The sequence below is a fragment of the Rattus norvegicus genome, chromosome 2, assembly GCF_021556685.1.
Source record: "Rattus norvegicus strain SHRSP/BbbUtx chromosome 2, alternate assembly SHRSP_T2T, whole genome shotgun sequence".
NCBI lineage: Eukaryota > Metazoa > Chordata > Mammalia > Rodentia > Muridae > Rattus > Rattus norvegicus.
The window spans coordinates 37,150,167-37,166,651 of record NC_141535.1 but is presented as its reverse complement, the minus strand read 5'-3'; the positions used below and the strand labels follow the sequence as shown (position 1 = coordinate 37,166,651).

General features: G+C 36.0%; 1 protein-coding gene across 15 annotated transcripts in view; it reads right to left on the bottom strand.

Moving 5' to 3' along the window:
- The window catches only part of Adamts6 (ADAM metallopeptidase with thrombospondin type 1 motif, 6), a 219,777-nt gene that overhangs the window by 186,373 nt on the left and 16,919 nt on the right, over nt 1–16,485 (bottom strand). For all 15 annotated transcript variants that reach the window (XR_015665162.1, XR_015665183.1, XM_087625925.1 and 12 more), the window contains 1 exon segment: nt 4,086–4,254. Coding sequence is in view for 5 of the 15 variants with exons in the window: in XM_087625894.1 (XP_087482020.1) it covers nt 4,086–4,254 (169 nt within the window). In the remaining 10 variants the exon portion in view is untranslated.

Here is a 16,485-nt window from a genome sequence, read left to right as displayed (position 1 = left end):
ATACAATACACAGCATTTGCTCACTCTGGAGTCTTCCTTCCTTGTTGCCTTGGAGAGAGCAAGCAATCATGTTTTTGTTTTTGTTTTTTTAACTCCAGGGAAGGATTTATAGGTTCCCACCAGCAGGCCAGTCAGAAACTGAAGTTATCTACAACCACAAAGAAGGAAAGCCACGAAGGGCCAAGACTGGGAAGTAGTTTTCCTTCAGCCAAGACGCTCTGTGAACATCCAGCTCCAGGTAAAGCTAAGCACATGGCCCATTCATCCAGGTCCAATCCTCAAAGGCTTGGGGTCGTACGTGAGTGTGTTTCAAGACACTGTATTTGCTACAAAAATTGTTGTGAAATATACCAAGATGTTTTTCATATACTATAACTCCAGTTGCTCTTATTTAGTCATTTGTTATATAAATTAATGATTTTTGTGATAAGTTATAGGCAATCTTTCACTCCTTTCACTAGATAGCTTACTGTCTAAGTACAAAATTTAAGTATCATTCATTTGGTCATTTTTACTTCTCTGATACATTCAATTTCTATTTTAACTTAAAGCATTGAAGGATTATTTAGACACATCTGAATTCTAAATGGTAATGTTGTTTTTCAATGCTACTATCAACCATTTTGATTGCTATAATTTTTAGACTTTTAGCTTTTTAAATTGCTAGATTGTTTGGCTGTCAGTATGTCAGACATTAAATACTTTGTGAAGGGCTCTAGTGGGCTCAAGCATGACAAACACTGACCCGACCATGGCAAACATGGTGTCAACAGGCTTTGCCTTTTACCCTTCTCCCCATTGCTAAAAGTCCTTAGATTGCATCCCCAAAGCTAGCCACCACATACGTTCCCTTATTTGCCACTCGCTCCTCCTCGGGTACTACCAAGGTCCAGCTAATAAGTAATTAAAAGTCCTCTTTCGGGTACCCTAACTAACCTGTCCAATCAAAATTAAACACCTCATCCTGACATGGGGTTTCCCCTTTTCCCCTTATAAATTGCCATTTGCCTAAGGGCCACAGTGTGTCCTCTCTTTATCAAGAGGCAGTCCTTTGTCACACTTGTGAAAATATCCCTTTTGGTTCTTCCCTCTCCCTTGTCTCCGATCCCCTATCTTTGTTTCTCTGAAGCAAATGAATCTCCTCTGTGCCGAGAACTTGGAATTAGTGTGTCCTATGCCAATTCTGGTTCTTTTATTTTGATTATAAGATGTTCATCTGTTTATTTATAAATGTTCAATAAAGATATTATATAGCAAATATAATTACATATTTTCTATATTTAGAATATGTATAGATTTATAGAATAATATCTATGATATTTAGATATATGTATATAAAAAGAATAGATAATATTCTGTTTTGCTTTTAAATCAATTCAACATAATTAACTCATTAGTTCCCTCTTCCTATATTTTATACATTTTAAATTGCTTCTATAATGCTTAACACAATGATTTGTAACTAAATATGTTTAGTCAAAAGTGGAATACAAGGTTGACTTGTTTTCTTTAAAAATAAATGTAATTCTTCAAATTTTTCTTGACTCAATTTAATATTTTATACATTATAGAATATAAAAATTGCTTCATAAACATTTAACATGGTAACTTTTCTCCCTAAAACTAACAAATGGACCTTGTTGCCATCTAAAGCAATATTTCAGCCTTTGAGTATTACTAAATAAATGTCTGAATATATGTAGCTATTCACAATTGCTGTATTGAACGATTACATTTTAGTTTGTGGCATTCATTTGTTTATTTCCTGTTCAGTTTACAGCTTCTGTCCTGCCGTGAAATAAGTTCTATGAAACAAGGACCTCGGGAGTTTGACAACTGCCACAGTACTAGAATCTAAAGATGTTGCAAATGGTAAAAATACAGATTTATTTAATAGATATATGACTAGGCAATGGAAATATAGAGAAACAGTATTATCTATATCAATGGGCTAAAGAAAAAAAATCCCACTATACCTGGGTACAAAAATAATAATGATTTGTTTTTCTTTTTTTTTTTCATTTTTCCTGTATTCTCTAAAGTTTCTAGACAGAAAATGTTACTATAAAATTTTAATTAATATTTTAATAACTAAATTATAAAATAATTTAGACATGAGTATAGCATAAATATACCCAGAACCAATGGGTTTTATGTAGCATATTCTAACATAAACTTTAGTTCCTTACCGCAAACTAGCTGGGAATATTATATCTGTAAATTTACAATTGTAAATTTACATGTAATTAAAGACATGCACCACCATACCTGGCTCTTCCAAAGAGAAGAATTTTAATTGCAATAGAAATAAATTTGAAACTGTTTAACTCATGCCAAAAACACTAGATAATAAAATTGTCACTGAGCTAGTAAAATAGGCCCTTAAAAGAACAATGTGGGCTGGAGAGATGCTCACTTATTAAGATCAAGGTTCACAACCAAAAAGACAGAGGAATTGATGTAAACACCAAAGGTTCAGAGGTCTGTTTTAGACTAGGATAAAAAAGTTTTTTCATTTACAATCAAAAAGTAAAATATTATATATAATTGAAAAACTAAAGAAAATTGTATCAAAATAAATATTTGAAATCTAGTTTCAAAAGAATGTTTATAGAGGTGTAACTAGAGCCTAAATTTTGTTAGATATAAAACGGATTTAGTTTTATTTAGTTTTATTACTCAATATAAAGACCAAATCAAACCTTTCCAGTGTTTACTAAGGAATTATTTTTGATGGTTGAAGCGACTTAAATGTACTTACATTAAATAGTCTTTTTCTAGTACCAATTCTTGACCAAAAGCTTTACATAATTAAAAGTCTGGGAGATGTTTAAACCTTACTTAATAAAAGAGTATGGAGAATGAGCAAAGAACGCCACAGACCCCTTAAACACCCATGAAAGAAGATGACCCTGCAATGAACACAGAGAGAAATCAAAGAATGATGGATTCACTAATCAACTTGACAACTGAAAAACAAAAAGAAAAAACAACCTGTTAAAAAGGTTGTATTAGTTCAAGACATGTCATGTCTACATAATAGTCTACAGGGCTCCAAAGTGAGACTCAGCCTTAAGAAAAAGAAATATCTTTAAAGAGTAGAAATGGTTTTCCTAACAGTGATAAATAAAATATAACTAATTTTGGCTGAGATAACCAAAATGGGGGATCGGGACCCTTCAAAGCTACCCTGGAGTCTGTGTTCCTGTGTTACACTGGAGTCCGTCCTCTACATTTTTCTATTGTAGTATTAGTCCCTAAGTCCTACCTCTAGTCTCACTCTCCCTTTGTCTTGTACAGTTGCCAGAACAGTTGTTCTGCCATACATAGGTTTATATCATCCCTGCTCCTGAAAATCTTTCAAAAGATTCCCAGTACACAGTGAACGCAGTAATATACTGAATGAGCTCTTCCTGTTAGCCCTTCTAAGCCTCCAGTTTAATTTCGCACACCCACTCCCCTTGAGAACCACCAATTGCACCTCTATATCTCCAGCCAATACGTATTCTCACAGATAAGAATGCTATTAATGTATAGGATGTGACAATCTCTTTCACTCAGGATCTCATAACTCCTGCCTCCTCTCTGTGGGACACTTTAGCAGCTGACCTTCCTCTTCAGTCCCCCTCAAGAGCCACATCTTCCATAAAACTTTCTTTCATCACTGAAGCTTAGGTTTGCTGCCCCTACTGTGTATGTGCAAATTTCCCTATTCAGTTCTATCACTACCTGTGAGTACTCTCTTAGTCTTCGAAGGGTATGTATTACCGACACTGGAATGAAAATATCCGGTTAACCGAACAGTACAGAGTGCTATGGAACACCTATGAATGCAAGTTGGAAATATAAGACACTTTTCTTCTCCTCAAAGAAAAAACATCAAATTTTACATAGACACATTTCACAAATTTCTTTAACATCTTGCAAACTGACTTAAAATTAATACTAGGTAATACATTTAAAGATGGTTCAGGACATTATAACTCTAACCATCCAAGTTAGTATCATAGATTATTAATAATATTTTACTTTCCAGAAAAAGAAACATCAGCAATACACAATGCTTCCCAGAAGCTTGCATTCACCTGAAACTCCACAGTGAGAATGATCATAGATATGCCGCTGCTGAAGAGTAGACTTTTTGTAAATCACATGAGGGTGACCATTTTCATAACTAAAGTGTTTGGAATCCTCTGTAGTATTCTTTAGAGGTTCAATAAAATATTCTTCATCTTCTGTAGCAATAATACCATGCTAAAAGAAGGAGGAACAAAGAATTTACCTGGAAGGGTCATTTTAAATAAATATCTTTATGACATAGATTAAAAGATAATCTCTTCTCAAAACAGAAGTTAAAACATATATAATTTAAAATTTGTTTATTTTCTGTATTAAGTAAAACATGCAAATTTCTTCATGTTTTAAGAAGGGCAATTAGATAACTGCATATGTTCTGTAATTAAATATTTGTACATATTCTGCAATGCACTAAATAAGTCAAATACACATTTTCTCAACAATTCTTTTAGTAGCAGAGATAGCTATACAAACTTAGTTCCCCACTCCTCCATTGTTGATGGGATTGCAGACTGGTACAACCATTCTGGAAATCAGTCTGGAGGTTCCTCAGAAAATTGGACATTGAACTACCTGAGGACCCAGCTATTCCTCTCTTGGGCATATACCCAAAAGATGCCCCAACATATAACAAAGACACATGCTCTACTATGTTTATAGCAGCCTTATTTATAATAGCCAGAAGCTGGAAAGAACCCAGATGCCCTTCAACAGAGAAATGGATTCAGAAAACATGGTGCGTCTACACAATGGAATGCTACTCAGCTATCAAAAAAATGACTTTTTGAAATTCATAGGCAAATGAAGGGAACTGGAAAATATCATCCTGGGTGAGGTAACCCAATCACAGAAAAACACAAATGGTATGCACTCATTGATAAGTGGCTATTTGCCCAAATGCTCGAATTACCCCAGCTCACAGAACACATGAAACTCAAGAAGGATGACCAAAATGTGAATGCTTCACTCCTTCTTTAAAAGGGGAACAAGAATACCCTTGGCAGGGAATAGGGAGGCAAGGTTTAGAACAGAGGCAGAAGGAACACCCATTCAGAGCCTGCCCCACATGTGGCCCATACATATACAGCCACCAAACTAGACAAGATGGATGAAGCAAAGAAGTGCAGGCCGACAGGAACAGGAACCGGATGTAGATCTTTCCTGAGAGACACACCCAGAATACAACAAATACATAGGTGAATGCCAGCAGCAAACCACTGAACTGAGAACCGGACCCCCGTTGAAGGAATCAGAGAAAGAACTGGAAGAGCTTGAAGGGGCTCAAGACCCCATATGAACAACAATGCCAACCAAAGCTTCCAGGGACCCAGAGCTTCCAGGGACTAAACCACTACCCAAAGACTATACATGGACTGACCCAGTGCTCCAACCTCATAGGTAGCAATGAATGGCCTAGTAAGATCACCAGTGGAAGGGGAAGCCCTTGGTCCTGCCAAGGCTGAACCCCCAGTGAACGTGATTGTTGGGGGGCGGGTGGCAATGGGGGGAGGATGGGGAGGGGAAGTCCATATAGAAATAGAAGGGGAGGGGTTAGGGGGATGTTGGCCCGGAAACCGGAAAGGGGAGTAATAATCGAAATGTAAATAAGAAACACTCAAGTTAATAAAGATAAAAAAAAAAGTTTGCTGGTGAAAAGATGAGAAAAGTTACCTGCATGAAAAACGAAATCTTAGCTAATCTAGTTTTCCTAATTATGTCATATGAAAAGATGGCTCTAAATACAGCTACCCCTTGACACCAAATAAAATGCAAACTCTATAAACTTATTTTTTCACCAAAAAAAAAAATGAAAGTTAGTCTAAATCATTCATTTTAAAACCACACTCTGGGGAACTCTACATGATTTGTATTCTTGAGCTCAAAATCAGCTATATTTTTATTAATCAGTGTACTAAGTCTCCAAATGATATTTCATATGAGAAAACAATTTTCTTCTCTAAAAAGAAAAAATGAAAATGTCTAATGTAAGTAATCTCTAAAGTCCTATGGATTTCTAAACTTATATGATTCTATTTAGAAAAATTTATTTTAACTACTACATGCTTAGAAAGATAGATAAGACATAATCAGACATATGTTTCATGCCATATGTTATAACTTATAGGACGATCAGCCACCTACATGAAATGAGTTGGGGAATAAAAAATGAAAAAATAGAAGTCCTTAGTAAGGTTATATTATTTTTATTATTGTTTCGATCCCTTTGGGGTAATAGTTCCTCTATTAAATATGAACAATGAGGTAACAACTACAAAATCTATGTAAAAATTACTTTTCCAGGCAGTTTAACAACAACTAGAAAACTGGGCATAGTTTTGTTAAAACACGGGCAAGTTCTGTTAAGACTTCTGATTAAAAGAAAGTGTAGGACAGAAATCTAGGGTTTGAGGCTAAAACACTGGAGACATACTGGTCTGTTATCAGTATTACATTGAAAGTCTTGGATGAAAAAAACAAAAACAAAAGAACTTAGGTTATCAAGGGAAATAAGATTCAGGCTGATAAATAAGAAACAACAAGAAAAAACCTATAAAATGAAAATATGCTTCAAGGGCATTTCAGAGGTTTTACATGGTATGTGTACTATAAAATGTTTCTACATATCTCATTTAATCTTAATACCTCTTTGAAATAAGCAATAGGATTAGCTTTACTCACATGCATACTACCACCAACACTACCAAAATAACAATCACTGGTCATTAATATCTCTCAATATCAATGGACCCAATAAAAAAAAAAGAAAAGAAAGAAAAAGAAAAAAAACCCACAGGCTAACAGAATGGATGAGAAAATGAGATCTAGACTGCTGCATACAAGAAAAACACCTCAACAGCAAAGATAGGCATTACTTCAGAGTAAAAAGTTGGAAAAAGATTTTCCAAACAAATGGACCCAAGAAACAAGTTGGTGTAGCTATTCTAATATCTGACAAAATAGATTTCCAACAAAAATTGATCAAAAGAGATTGAGGAAACGTCATACTCCAAGAAAAATCCACAAAGATGACATCTCAATTCTCAACATCTATGAACCCCAAAAAGGCTTTACAGAAGGAGACTGCAAGAAATAATCAAACTGAGGACTAAGAACAATAAAATGAGAACAAAGAGAACAATACAAAGGCTCACTCAAAGATTCGGTTCTCTGAAAAAAATCAGCAAAATAGGCAAACCCTTATTCAAGCTAAGTAAAAGATGGAAAGGAGGTACCCAAATTAACAAAATCAGAAATGAAAAGTCTCTACTGTAACTATCTAATTCACCTTGTATACACTGTATAGTCTACTAGAATGACAGCCATTCTTCTCTAGTTTCTTGTAGTTCACTACCACTTCAAAAGTCAACAAAATATTTTAAATATATTATATATTTTCTAACAGTTAAGAATATCATCAGTAGCTCTATAATAATGCTAATATTTTCATAATAACAATGATAGTTTAGAAACGAAAAATTGTAACATGATACAACATGAATATATTTAACTCATATTGGAATAAGAACACAAACACCACTACTGCCAGATAGTTTTGTCATTTGTGTTTTCTGGATAAAGAAGAAATATCTTTCAGTAGGAATTAGTGTGATTTCAAAAAGGCCCCCTTCTTAGTTGGCAGCTCGGTACATAGACTTTGGTGAACTGTACAATCAGGAAATTTCAGTAAATGCCATTTGACTAGATTAGAAATGTTGGAAGAAAATTACCTCTAGACTACACTGAGAAACTTTACAGAAATGTACATGGTATTTGGCAAGGTGAAAACCTGGTCAGAGCTAGAGTGTGCAAGGAAATACAGACAGGATCCAAGTAGTGCACCGAACAAGAGGAGGGGCAACCCAGGAGAATGTCTAGTATTCAACTGGATTCCTGTGGGACTCAATGACATGACGAACATCTGTGACCTAATATGTAAAGAACTGCTATTAATGTGACCAACATGTCACACAGTCTCACAAAGGATGGCCCAGAGGTAAGAACAACATTCACAGTCCAAGGCCTGAAATGCTCAAAAGTATGACTGATAACTATGATTTGATCTGTAAATCACTGTAATGGATAGAACTTGCATCTATGACCTGACTTTATAAAAGTCTGCCCAGCAAGAAAGAAGGGGTGCTGGAGAGATGGCCCCATGCTTAAGTCACTGGCCCTTCTTCCAGAGGACACAAGTTCAGTTTTCAGCATGCATATGGTGGTTCCCAAGTACCCACAGCTACACTTCCAGGGAGTCTGATACTCTCTTCTGGCTTTCACAAGTACCAAGCACACACATAATGCATAGACACACAGGTAGGAAACATACATATATACATATACATATATAATAGCAATAAAGTAAGTTTTAAAAATACTACCCAGGAGTATGTGAGGCACCTGAGAGTCTGGAAGAAACTGAGAGAACGGAGGCTAAACACAGCAATCAGATAAGAGTATATTCAGACATAATTCTCACATGCAGCTTTCAGAGCTTCATACTAATTCCCTTTATTGAACACCCAATGTTCTGAGATTAATTCTGTCTTTTGTACTCATACTTTCTCTCTCACAGTTTTTCTCTTCTTCTTTTCTCTATTTTTTTCTGCAGCAAATTCCTTTGATAAGTTTTCTCTAAGAACATCAATACCTGTTTTAGGGGTATTTGAATCTTAGCATCCTAAGACCTCAAACAATTAAAGTTATCTGATTGCATTGCATTTGTGTGTGTGTGTGTGTGTGTGTGTGTGTGTCTGTGTGTGTCTGTGTGTGTCTGTGTGTGTGTATGTGTGTGTATTTGTGTGCATATATGGGATCTGAGACATGGTCTCTCAATATAGTCCTGAAATTCATTATGGAGACAAGGCTATTCCCAAACTCACAGAGATCTACCTGCCTCTGCTTGTGCCACCACCCTGGATTTGACTGCATTTTTTGAAATTTTTGATGTTTCTCTTTTCATTCTACCTTTAGCCAAATTCACACACACACACACACACACACACACACACACACACACACACACCCCTTTTGTTGCATTCTTCTATTTACTTTTCTCTGCTCCATATTTTCTCTGTTGATTCTATACTAACCAATAATCTTACTCTCCTTCGTTCCTTTCTAGCATACCCACAATAAATAATATCTTCATTTACATTAGTGTTTCTTGACCTCCCCAAGTAGCGGGAGTTTAAAGGGCTTCTCACTTGACTATTACTGCGCATTTACAGTGGACCTACCCTTTGATAGTGACTATTTATTCAGAGTATACTACTTTCAGAAAATTTAAAATGACTGTGTTATGTTCCCTAAACACAAATCTAACTCAATCCTACTCTGACACAGTCCCTTTACAGCACTGCAAACACTTCCACTGAAAGAAGAGTTGGGCAAATATCCAACAAAGGACCATTTCTTATCTAAGATACATGAGCCTCAATGCTAAAATGTGACATAAATGAAAGGCATTATGACTCTTCAAAATGAAGAGTCATACAATGTACAATGTACATTGATCTCCTCAAATGAAAGCACGTATATGAAAATCTAGACAATGGATTCACAGGAATGAATGTAAGCATGTTAAAAGAATTCAAAGTGCACAAATAAATACTGAACAAATTCTGAAAGAAAACATAAAGGAGTGGAATGAAATATGTTAATAAAAGAAAGGTCCTTAATACACATTGAAGGTGAAATTAAAGAAAGGGAAATTCTGAGAAAAAGTACCTGAAATATTAGAAATAAAATATTCAATAGGTCAATTAAAAGCTCTACAAGCAATATCAGCAATAGAATTAATCAAGGAGAGAATAGAATATCCAGGCTTAAAGCCAATGTAAAGTAACTGAAACATACAAACAATGACAAAGATCAGTTAAAGAACAATGGAACATGTAAGCTATATGGGACACAATGAAAATTAATTTATGGACATAAAAGAATTTCATGTTAACAGCATGAATTCTTGAAAAGTATTTTCAAGAATATGTCTCAAATCCAAGAAAGAAACGGCCTATTCAAGTATAAAAGTTATTTTGATACCAAATATACAAAACCATAGAGGACCATTCCCAAGATCTATTATAATGAAAATACTAAAAATACTGAAGTATATTGAAAACTGCAAGAGAAAAAACACAAACTCAAAAGGGTAGGACCATCAACAAAACATTAAAGGCCATAATGACTATGAATGATTATTACAAGCTCTAAGAGAGAACAACTGAAATCTTAGAATTCTACACCCAGCAAAACTATCTATCATAATCAAAGGAGAAAGAAAAACTTTCCATGATAAGAACCAGCTAAATCAATTGATGACCACTAAACCAGATCTATAGGAGATACTGGAAAGAATCCTCTAACAAGCAAGAAAGAGGAAAAACATCTATAAGGCTATATGAAAGAATAAACCATACTAGGACATTAACTAATGAACAGAAAGACAACAAATAAAATTAAAATAAGAACACAACAAGAATTAACACATACTCTCAATGATTACTGTCGATATCAATAACTTTCAAATCTCCAACCTAAGAAAACAACTTAGAAGAGTGGATTTTAAAAATAAACTCACACATGTGTTACACTTCACAATCAGATGCAGATGAAAGTGTCTGGAGAAAGAATGCAAGTACCCAGAGTCATCGGAACAAGGAAAGGAAAGTCACTGCTCTAATGCCTGAGCAAATGGACTGCAGACCAAAATCAGTCAAGAGAAATAAAGAGGATCACTTTATACTGATTAAATAACAACCCATCGAGGAATGGATACAGAAAATGTGGTACATCTACACAATGGAATATTACTCAGCTATCAAAAACAACGACTTTATGAAATTCGTAGGCAAATGGTTGGAACTGGAAAATATCATCCTGAGTGAGCTAACCCAATCACAGAAAGACATACATGGTATGCACTCACTGATAAGTGGCTATTAGCCCAAATGCTTGAATTACCCTAGATGCCTAGAACAAATGAAACTCAAGACGGATGATCAAAATGTGAATGCTTCACTCCTTCTCTAAAAGGGGAACAAGAATACCCTTGGCAGGGAAGAGAGAGGCAAAGATTAAAACAGAGACTGAAGGAACACCCATTCAGAACCTGCCCCACATGTGGCCCATACATATACAGCCACCCAATTAGACAAGATGGATGAAGCAAAGAAGTGCAGGCCGACAGGAGCCGGATGTAGATCGCTCCTGAGAGACACAGCCAGAATACAGCAAATACAGAGGCGAATGCCAGCAGCAAACCACTGAACTGAGAATAGGACCCCCGTTGAAGGAATCAGAGAAAGAACTGGAAGAGCTTGAAGGGGCTCGAGACCCCATATGTACAACAATGCCAAGCAACCAGAGCTTCCAGGGACTAAGCCACTACCCAAAGACTATACATGGACTGACCCTGGACTCTGACCCCATAGGTAGCAATGAATATCCTAGTAAGAGCACCAGTGGAAGGGGAAGCCCTGGGTCCTGCTAAGACTGAACCCCCAGTGAACTAGACTGTTGGGGGGAGGGCGGCAATGGGGGGAGGGTTGGGAGGGGAACACCCATAAGGAAGGGGAGGGGGGAGGGGGATGTTTGCCCGGAAACCAAAGAATTATTATTAAGTATTAAATAAATTTAAAAAAAAAAAGAAAGACACTGCAATTTTAAACATGTTCCCCAAACATAAGTGAACTCAACATCATAAAAGAAACACTACTAGATTTAAAGACACAGATTAACATCAACAAGATAAATGTGGGAGACTTTAATAGCCTATTTTCAGTAAAAGTTCATCTTTTCAAAAAATAAGAAAGAAAGAAAGAGAGAGAGAAAGAAAGAAAGGACAGAAAAACACCAGAATTAAATAGTATCACAGATAAAATAGGCCTATCAAATCTCTACAGGGCATTCTCTTTTTTTTTTTTTTTTTTTTTTTGGTTCTTTTTTTCGGAGCTGGGGACCGAACCCAGGGCCTTGCGCTTCCTAGGCAAGCGCTCTACCACTGAGCTAAATCCCCAGCCCCTCTACAGGGCATTCTACCCAACAGTGCCAAATATAGATCTCCTGAGGAATTTATGGGACATTCCCTAAGATGCATCATAAATATGGCACAAATTTGGAAAATTGATATAATTTATTTTATTCTATCTGACTATAATCAAGTACAAATGAAAATCAACACCAAGAGAAGCTACCTAAAGAATACAGAACCATGGAGAGTGAGCGATTCATTACTACCTAACACAAAAGTCATCAATAAAACCGAGAGGGATATCAAATAAAAGTGAGAATATACCATATCAAAATCTAGGAGAACAATCCTAAGAGGAAAGTGTAGAACTGCAAGTGCCAGCAATAAAAACTCAGATTTCAAATAAATAAGTTACAAAGTTCATCGTGGCCTTGGGGTCGAGGAGGACAAGAAAAAGCCAAACAAAATAAGCATATAGGAAGAAATAATTAAGATGAGGTCAGAAGCCACTGAAATGGACAGGAAAACAACAAATCTATAGCACAACTTCTCATCTAAGGCCCAGATATTATGGTGGAAGAGGGGGATAAGAGTCAGAGGAAAGGGAAGTGTGCTATGAGATCGGTGCCTAGAAATGTCAGAGAAGCTATGCCCTTGAAAGCTCACCAACATGGCTGCCTAAACAAGAACACTACCAATAGACATGCTAACACGAAAGAGTAGCATCTCATGGGGCTCAACTCTAAACGAAGAACTACAGGTAACTGGAACACTGAGAGTGGGGGAAAATAGTCTTCCCCAGGGAAAAGCTCCCAAATTGGATTCTGCAATACCAAGTGGTCAGCCCTGGAATCATATACATACAAGTAATAATATATGGACTGAGAAAGTTGTATTTACATATTTAGAAATATACATTCATATTTACATATACATAATAGCTATTAAAATAAATAGAAACCAAAGACTGAGTTTGAGAGAGAGCAAGGGGGTACACAGGGAGTGTGAAAGGAAGAAAAGGGATAGTAAAACGATGTAATAATATTTTAATTTCAAAACACAATAAACATATTTTCAAAATATGTTTATAATATATACACACATATGCATACACACACACACACACACACACACACACACACACACACATTTTTTTAAAGAGTAAGAAAGTGGTCATATAGCTAGCCACATTCTAAAAGTCCTGAACCAGGAAAGATAAAGTAGAGAATACACTTGTATACATTCACTAAGACAAATTTAGCATATTTTTAATTCAAAAACAAAATAAAAGCAACAAACTTCTGTCACCCAAAATATTTTTTAGAATTTTAAATATTTTTTGTTTAATGATATAATACCATATAAATAAATTTGAGGTTGAGTCTCTCACCACTTCCCACCATACAGTTTGTAGAGAACATGATTTCCTAACCTAACGTTCCACTGTCAGCTAATGACTATGAAGGCAGCATAAAGTCACTTCCAATTAGAAAATAACTTTTCAAGTGCTGTCCAAGGAATGTCTTTGAAGATGTTCCCCCAACAAACCATACTATAAACCCAGAAAACAGGTGAGAATCTAACCCAGGAACAGGCGAACATCTTACGATCATACAAGTTCAAAAATTAACCACTATGATCCAAGTCAAATGCCTCTACTAATAATAGAATTATATACCCCAAGCAATAAATATAAGAAAATATATAATACTGGCCAGATGGTAAAGAAGTTGTAGCTTTTTTTCTAAATAACAAAATTATAATTAGAACATATATAAAAAATTGTACAAGAAAATAATGGTCCAGATAAAAGCAGAATAAAATGCAACATTATTTCAAACCACTTCAAGGCAGTGGCGTTAGAAATTTTTCATTTGGTGCAAGGATTCTAAGACTGAAAGTGTACGTGAGAAGACACTGTTTTAAAATATTAGTAGCCAAGGAAAGGGCATGTCCCCATAATCCCAGACAGCTCTATCAGCTTGGGCTACAGAGTGGTTCTAGGTTTGCTAGGCTGCAGAATGAGTTAAAAGTAATAATATCTACAGAGTAAAGTTAAAACACTTATAAGTATATTCTATTTGATTAAAAAGTAAAATGATACAAAAAATAAGAACAAAGGGAAAGCCACTAAGACAGTTAGAAAAGGTGAATGCAAAAGCAGATATTTACTCAGTCTACAAACATCTGGTCACAAATCCTTATTAACTGCAAAGGAGAAAGTATTAACCTTAGTACACAAACCTGGAAGATCACACCTTAATCAAGTAAACAAAGTTAAATAGACCTTGTGTAATTTCAATAAAGAAATAAATCAGAAAAGTGTTTGCAAATATAGAATGAGACAGAAGACGTCACAAGAATAGATGGGTGACCTACTCCATGGCAATAATAGGAAAGGTTCTATTTCCAACCTTATCCTCAACTTTGACTCAGCAAAAAGTGTCTTTCACAATTTCACAGTCAGCTAGACTAGTGATGCTCATTAATTCTTCCAGAATTGTTCTTATCTAAATTTCAAATATATTCCCAAATGCTTCTAGAGAACTTTAACCTTTATATTCTCAAGTTGTTAACAATTGCTCTCCAGAAGTTCTCTCTCATCTTCTTCTCTGGTCTAGCACTTGTCTAAGCTCTCCTTCTCAACTAGTAGATCCACATAAGCTTCTTCTTTTTTAAAAAAATTATATTTTATGCACATGAGTACTCTGTCTTCATGCAACCAGTAGAGCATATCAGATCTCACTTCAGACGGTTGGGAGCCACCATGTAGTTGCTGGGAACTGAACTCAGGACCTCTGGGAGAGTAGCCAGTGCTCCCAACCACTGAGCCATCTCTCCAGCCCCATCATACAAACTTTTATACAACAGATAACTCTGAGCCATTTCCAATTGCTTCCTCCTATTCATCTCACATAAGTTCACTTTCACTTTAAATTTAAAGATATTATTAAGTACCCACTGTGTATTATCTACCTTCTTATATGCTGCAAATCTAAGTCTTCTCAGCAAAACATGAAATTCATTTTCTCTTCTCTATTCCCAGTGCTGTAGTCTAAGAATTGGTCTTCACTACTTTCTATATGTTTGAACTCATTGTATTACCAGCCGCCCTATCTCCTGAAATCTAATAAAGAAGCAATTTTCTATATTTCCAATTTGTTTAGTTCATCATTATATTAAAAGTAGCAAAGGCATAGTTAATGTAAAAGTCAAATATGAAGGACTTGGCCAATGCTTCAGATCAGTATTTTCTATGAGTATTAACAGAGGGGACATTTTAACATTACAGAAGTCCTAAAATACATCTGTGTGTTCAATACATATACAAATACTATATATATATACAAATACTATATATACTATATAACGTCTAGTCTGACGTTATATAGTAACGTCAGACTAGAGGCTGCCTTTGTGTAAGCCCATGAAGGAGAGACAGATTAATAAATATAGATTATTCCCCTCAAACAAACAGAGAAGTTGTTTTGTAAATTCATAGAAGTGAAAAGGTAAAGGGAAGACAGAGAGATGGAGGAAGAGAGGGAAGGAGGGAGGGAGGAGGGGAAGAAGGAGGGAAGGGAGAGAGAGAGGAGAGGAGGGAGAGTTGTCTCAGTGAAACAAGCCCCGCACAATCTCAGCCCTGAGCTCCTTGGAGGCAGAAGGCTCAAAAGCTACTTCAAAGGCACACAAACAAATGTGGAGAGTCCAATCCTCAGACAAGCCATAACCCTCCTGAGCCTCAAATGCAGTTATGAATTTCACTGGGTCAGTGATCCTAACAATGAACAAGTCAATAACAGATAGAAATATCATTTTGTCAAGCTATGTGACTCTGGGGTTAGTAGATGAACCAAATCTTCAGGATATATTGTTAAAAACCAAGTAATCCCTAGAGCCCAAGACCAAGCAACATACAGGCTGGTGTTGGCTTGCCACAGCTCTGCAGTTAGGGAATGCCCAGAAAGTCAACTGTAAGAAAACTGACAGCCAGACCTGATGGGCAAAAGGTCCAGGTGGCAGAGGGGAGACTTAGTCTGGAAAGTACATAAAGGGAGATAGACCTGAGATCAGGAGGTGTAGGTTGATGTCATTATGCAGGTGAGGGCTGGCACAAGTTAGGTCAAGGACATGATTGGACAGTAAAAAAGTAAGGCGGGGACAAAACTTTTGTAAGGCGGGAGAGACCGGGAAGGAGAAGAGAATCAAAATAGAGATGGAGAAGGATGACCCAGATCCAGGTGGTCGTGAATTGTCCTAGGTAGTTATGTATATTTCTTAAGGGATGGATTTCTATAGGTCAATTTACCTTATCTAGGTAGGTGGTTTATATCCTTATCAATTGGTTATGAGGTTTTTGTTTGTTTGTTTTTGTATTTTTTTGGTGTGGATATATTGTGCATTGAGAATTTAACATATAAATCTGATTGATAAAG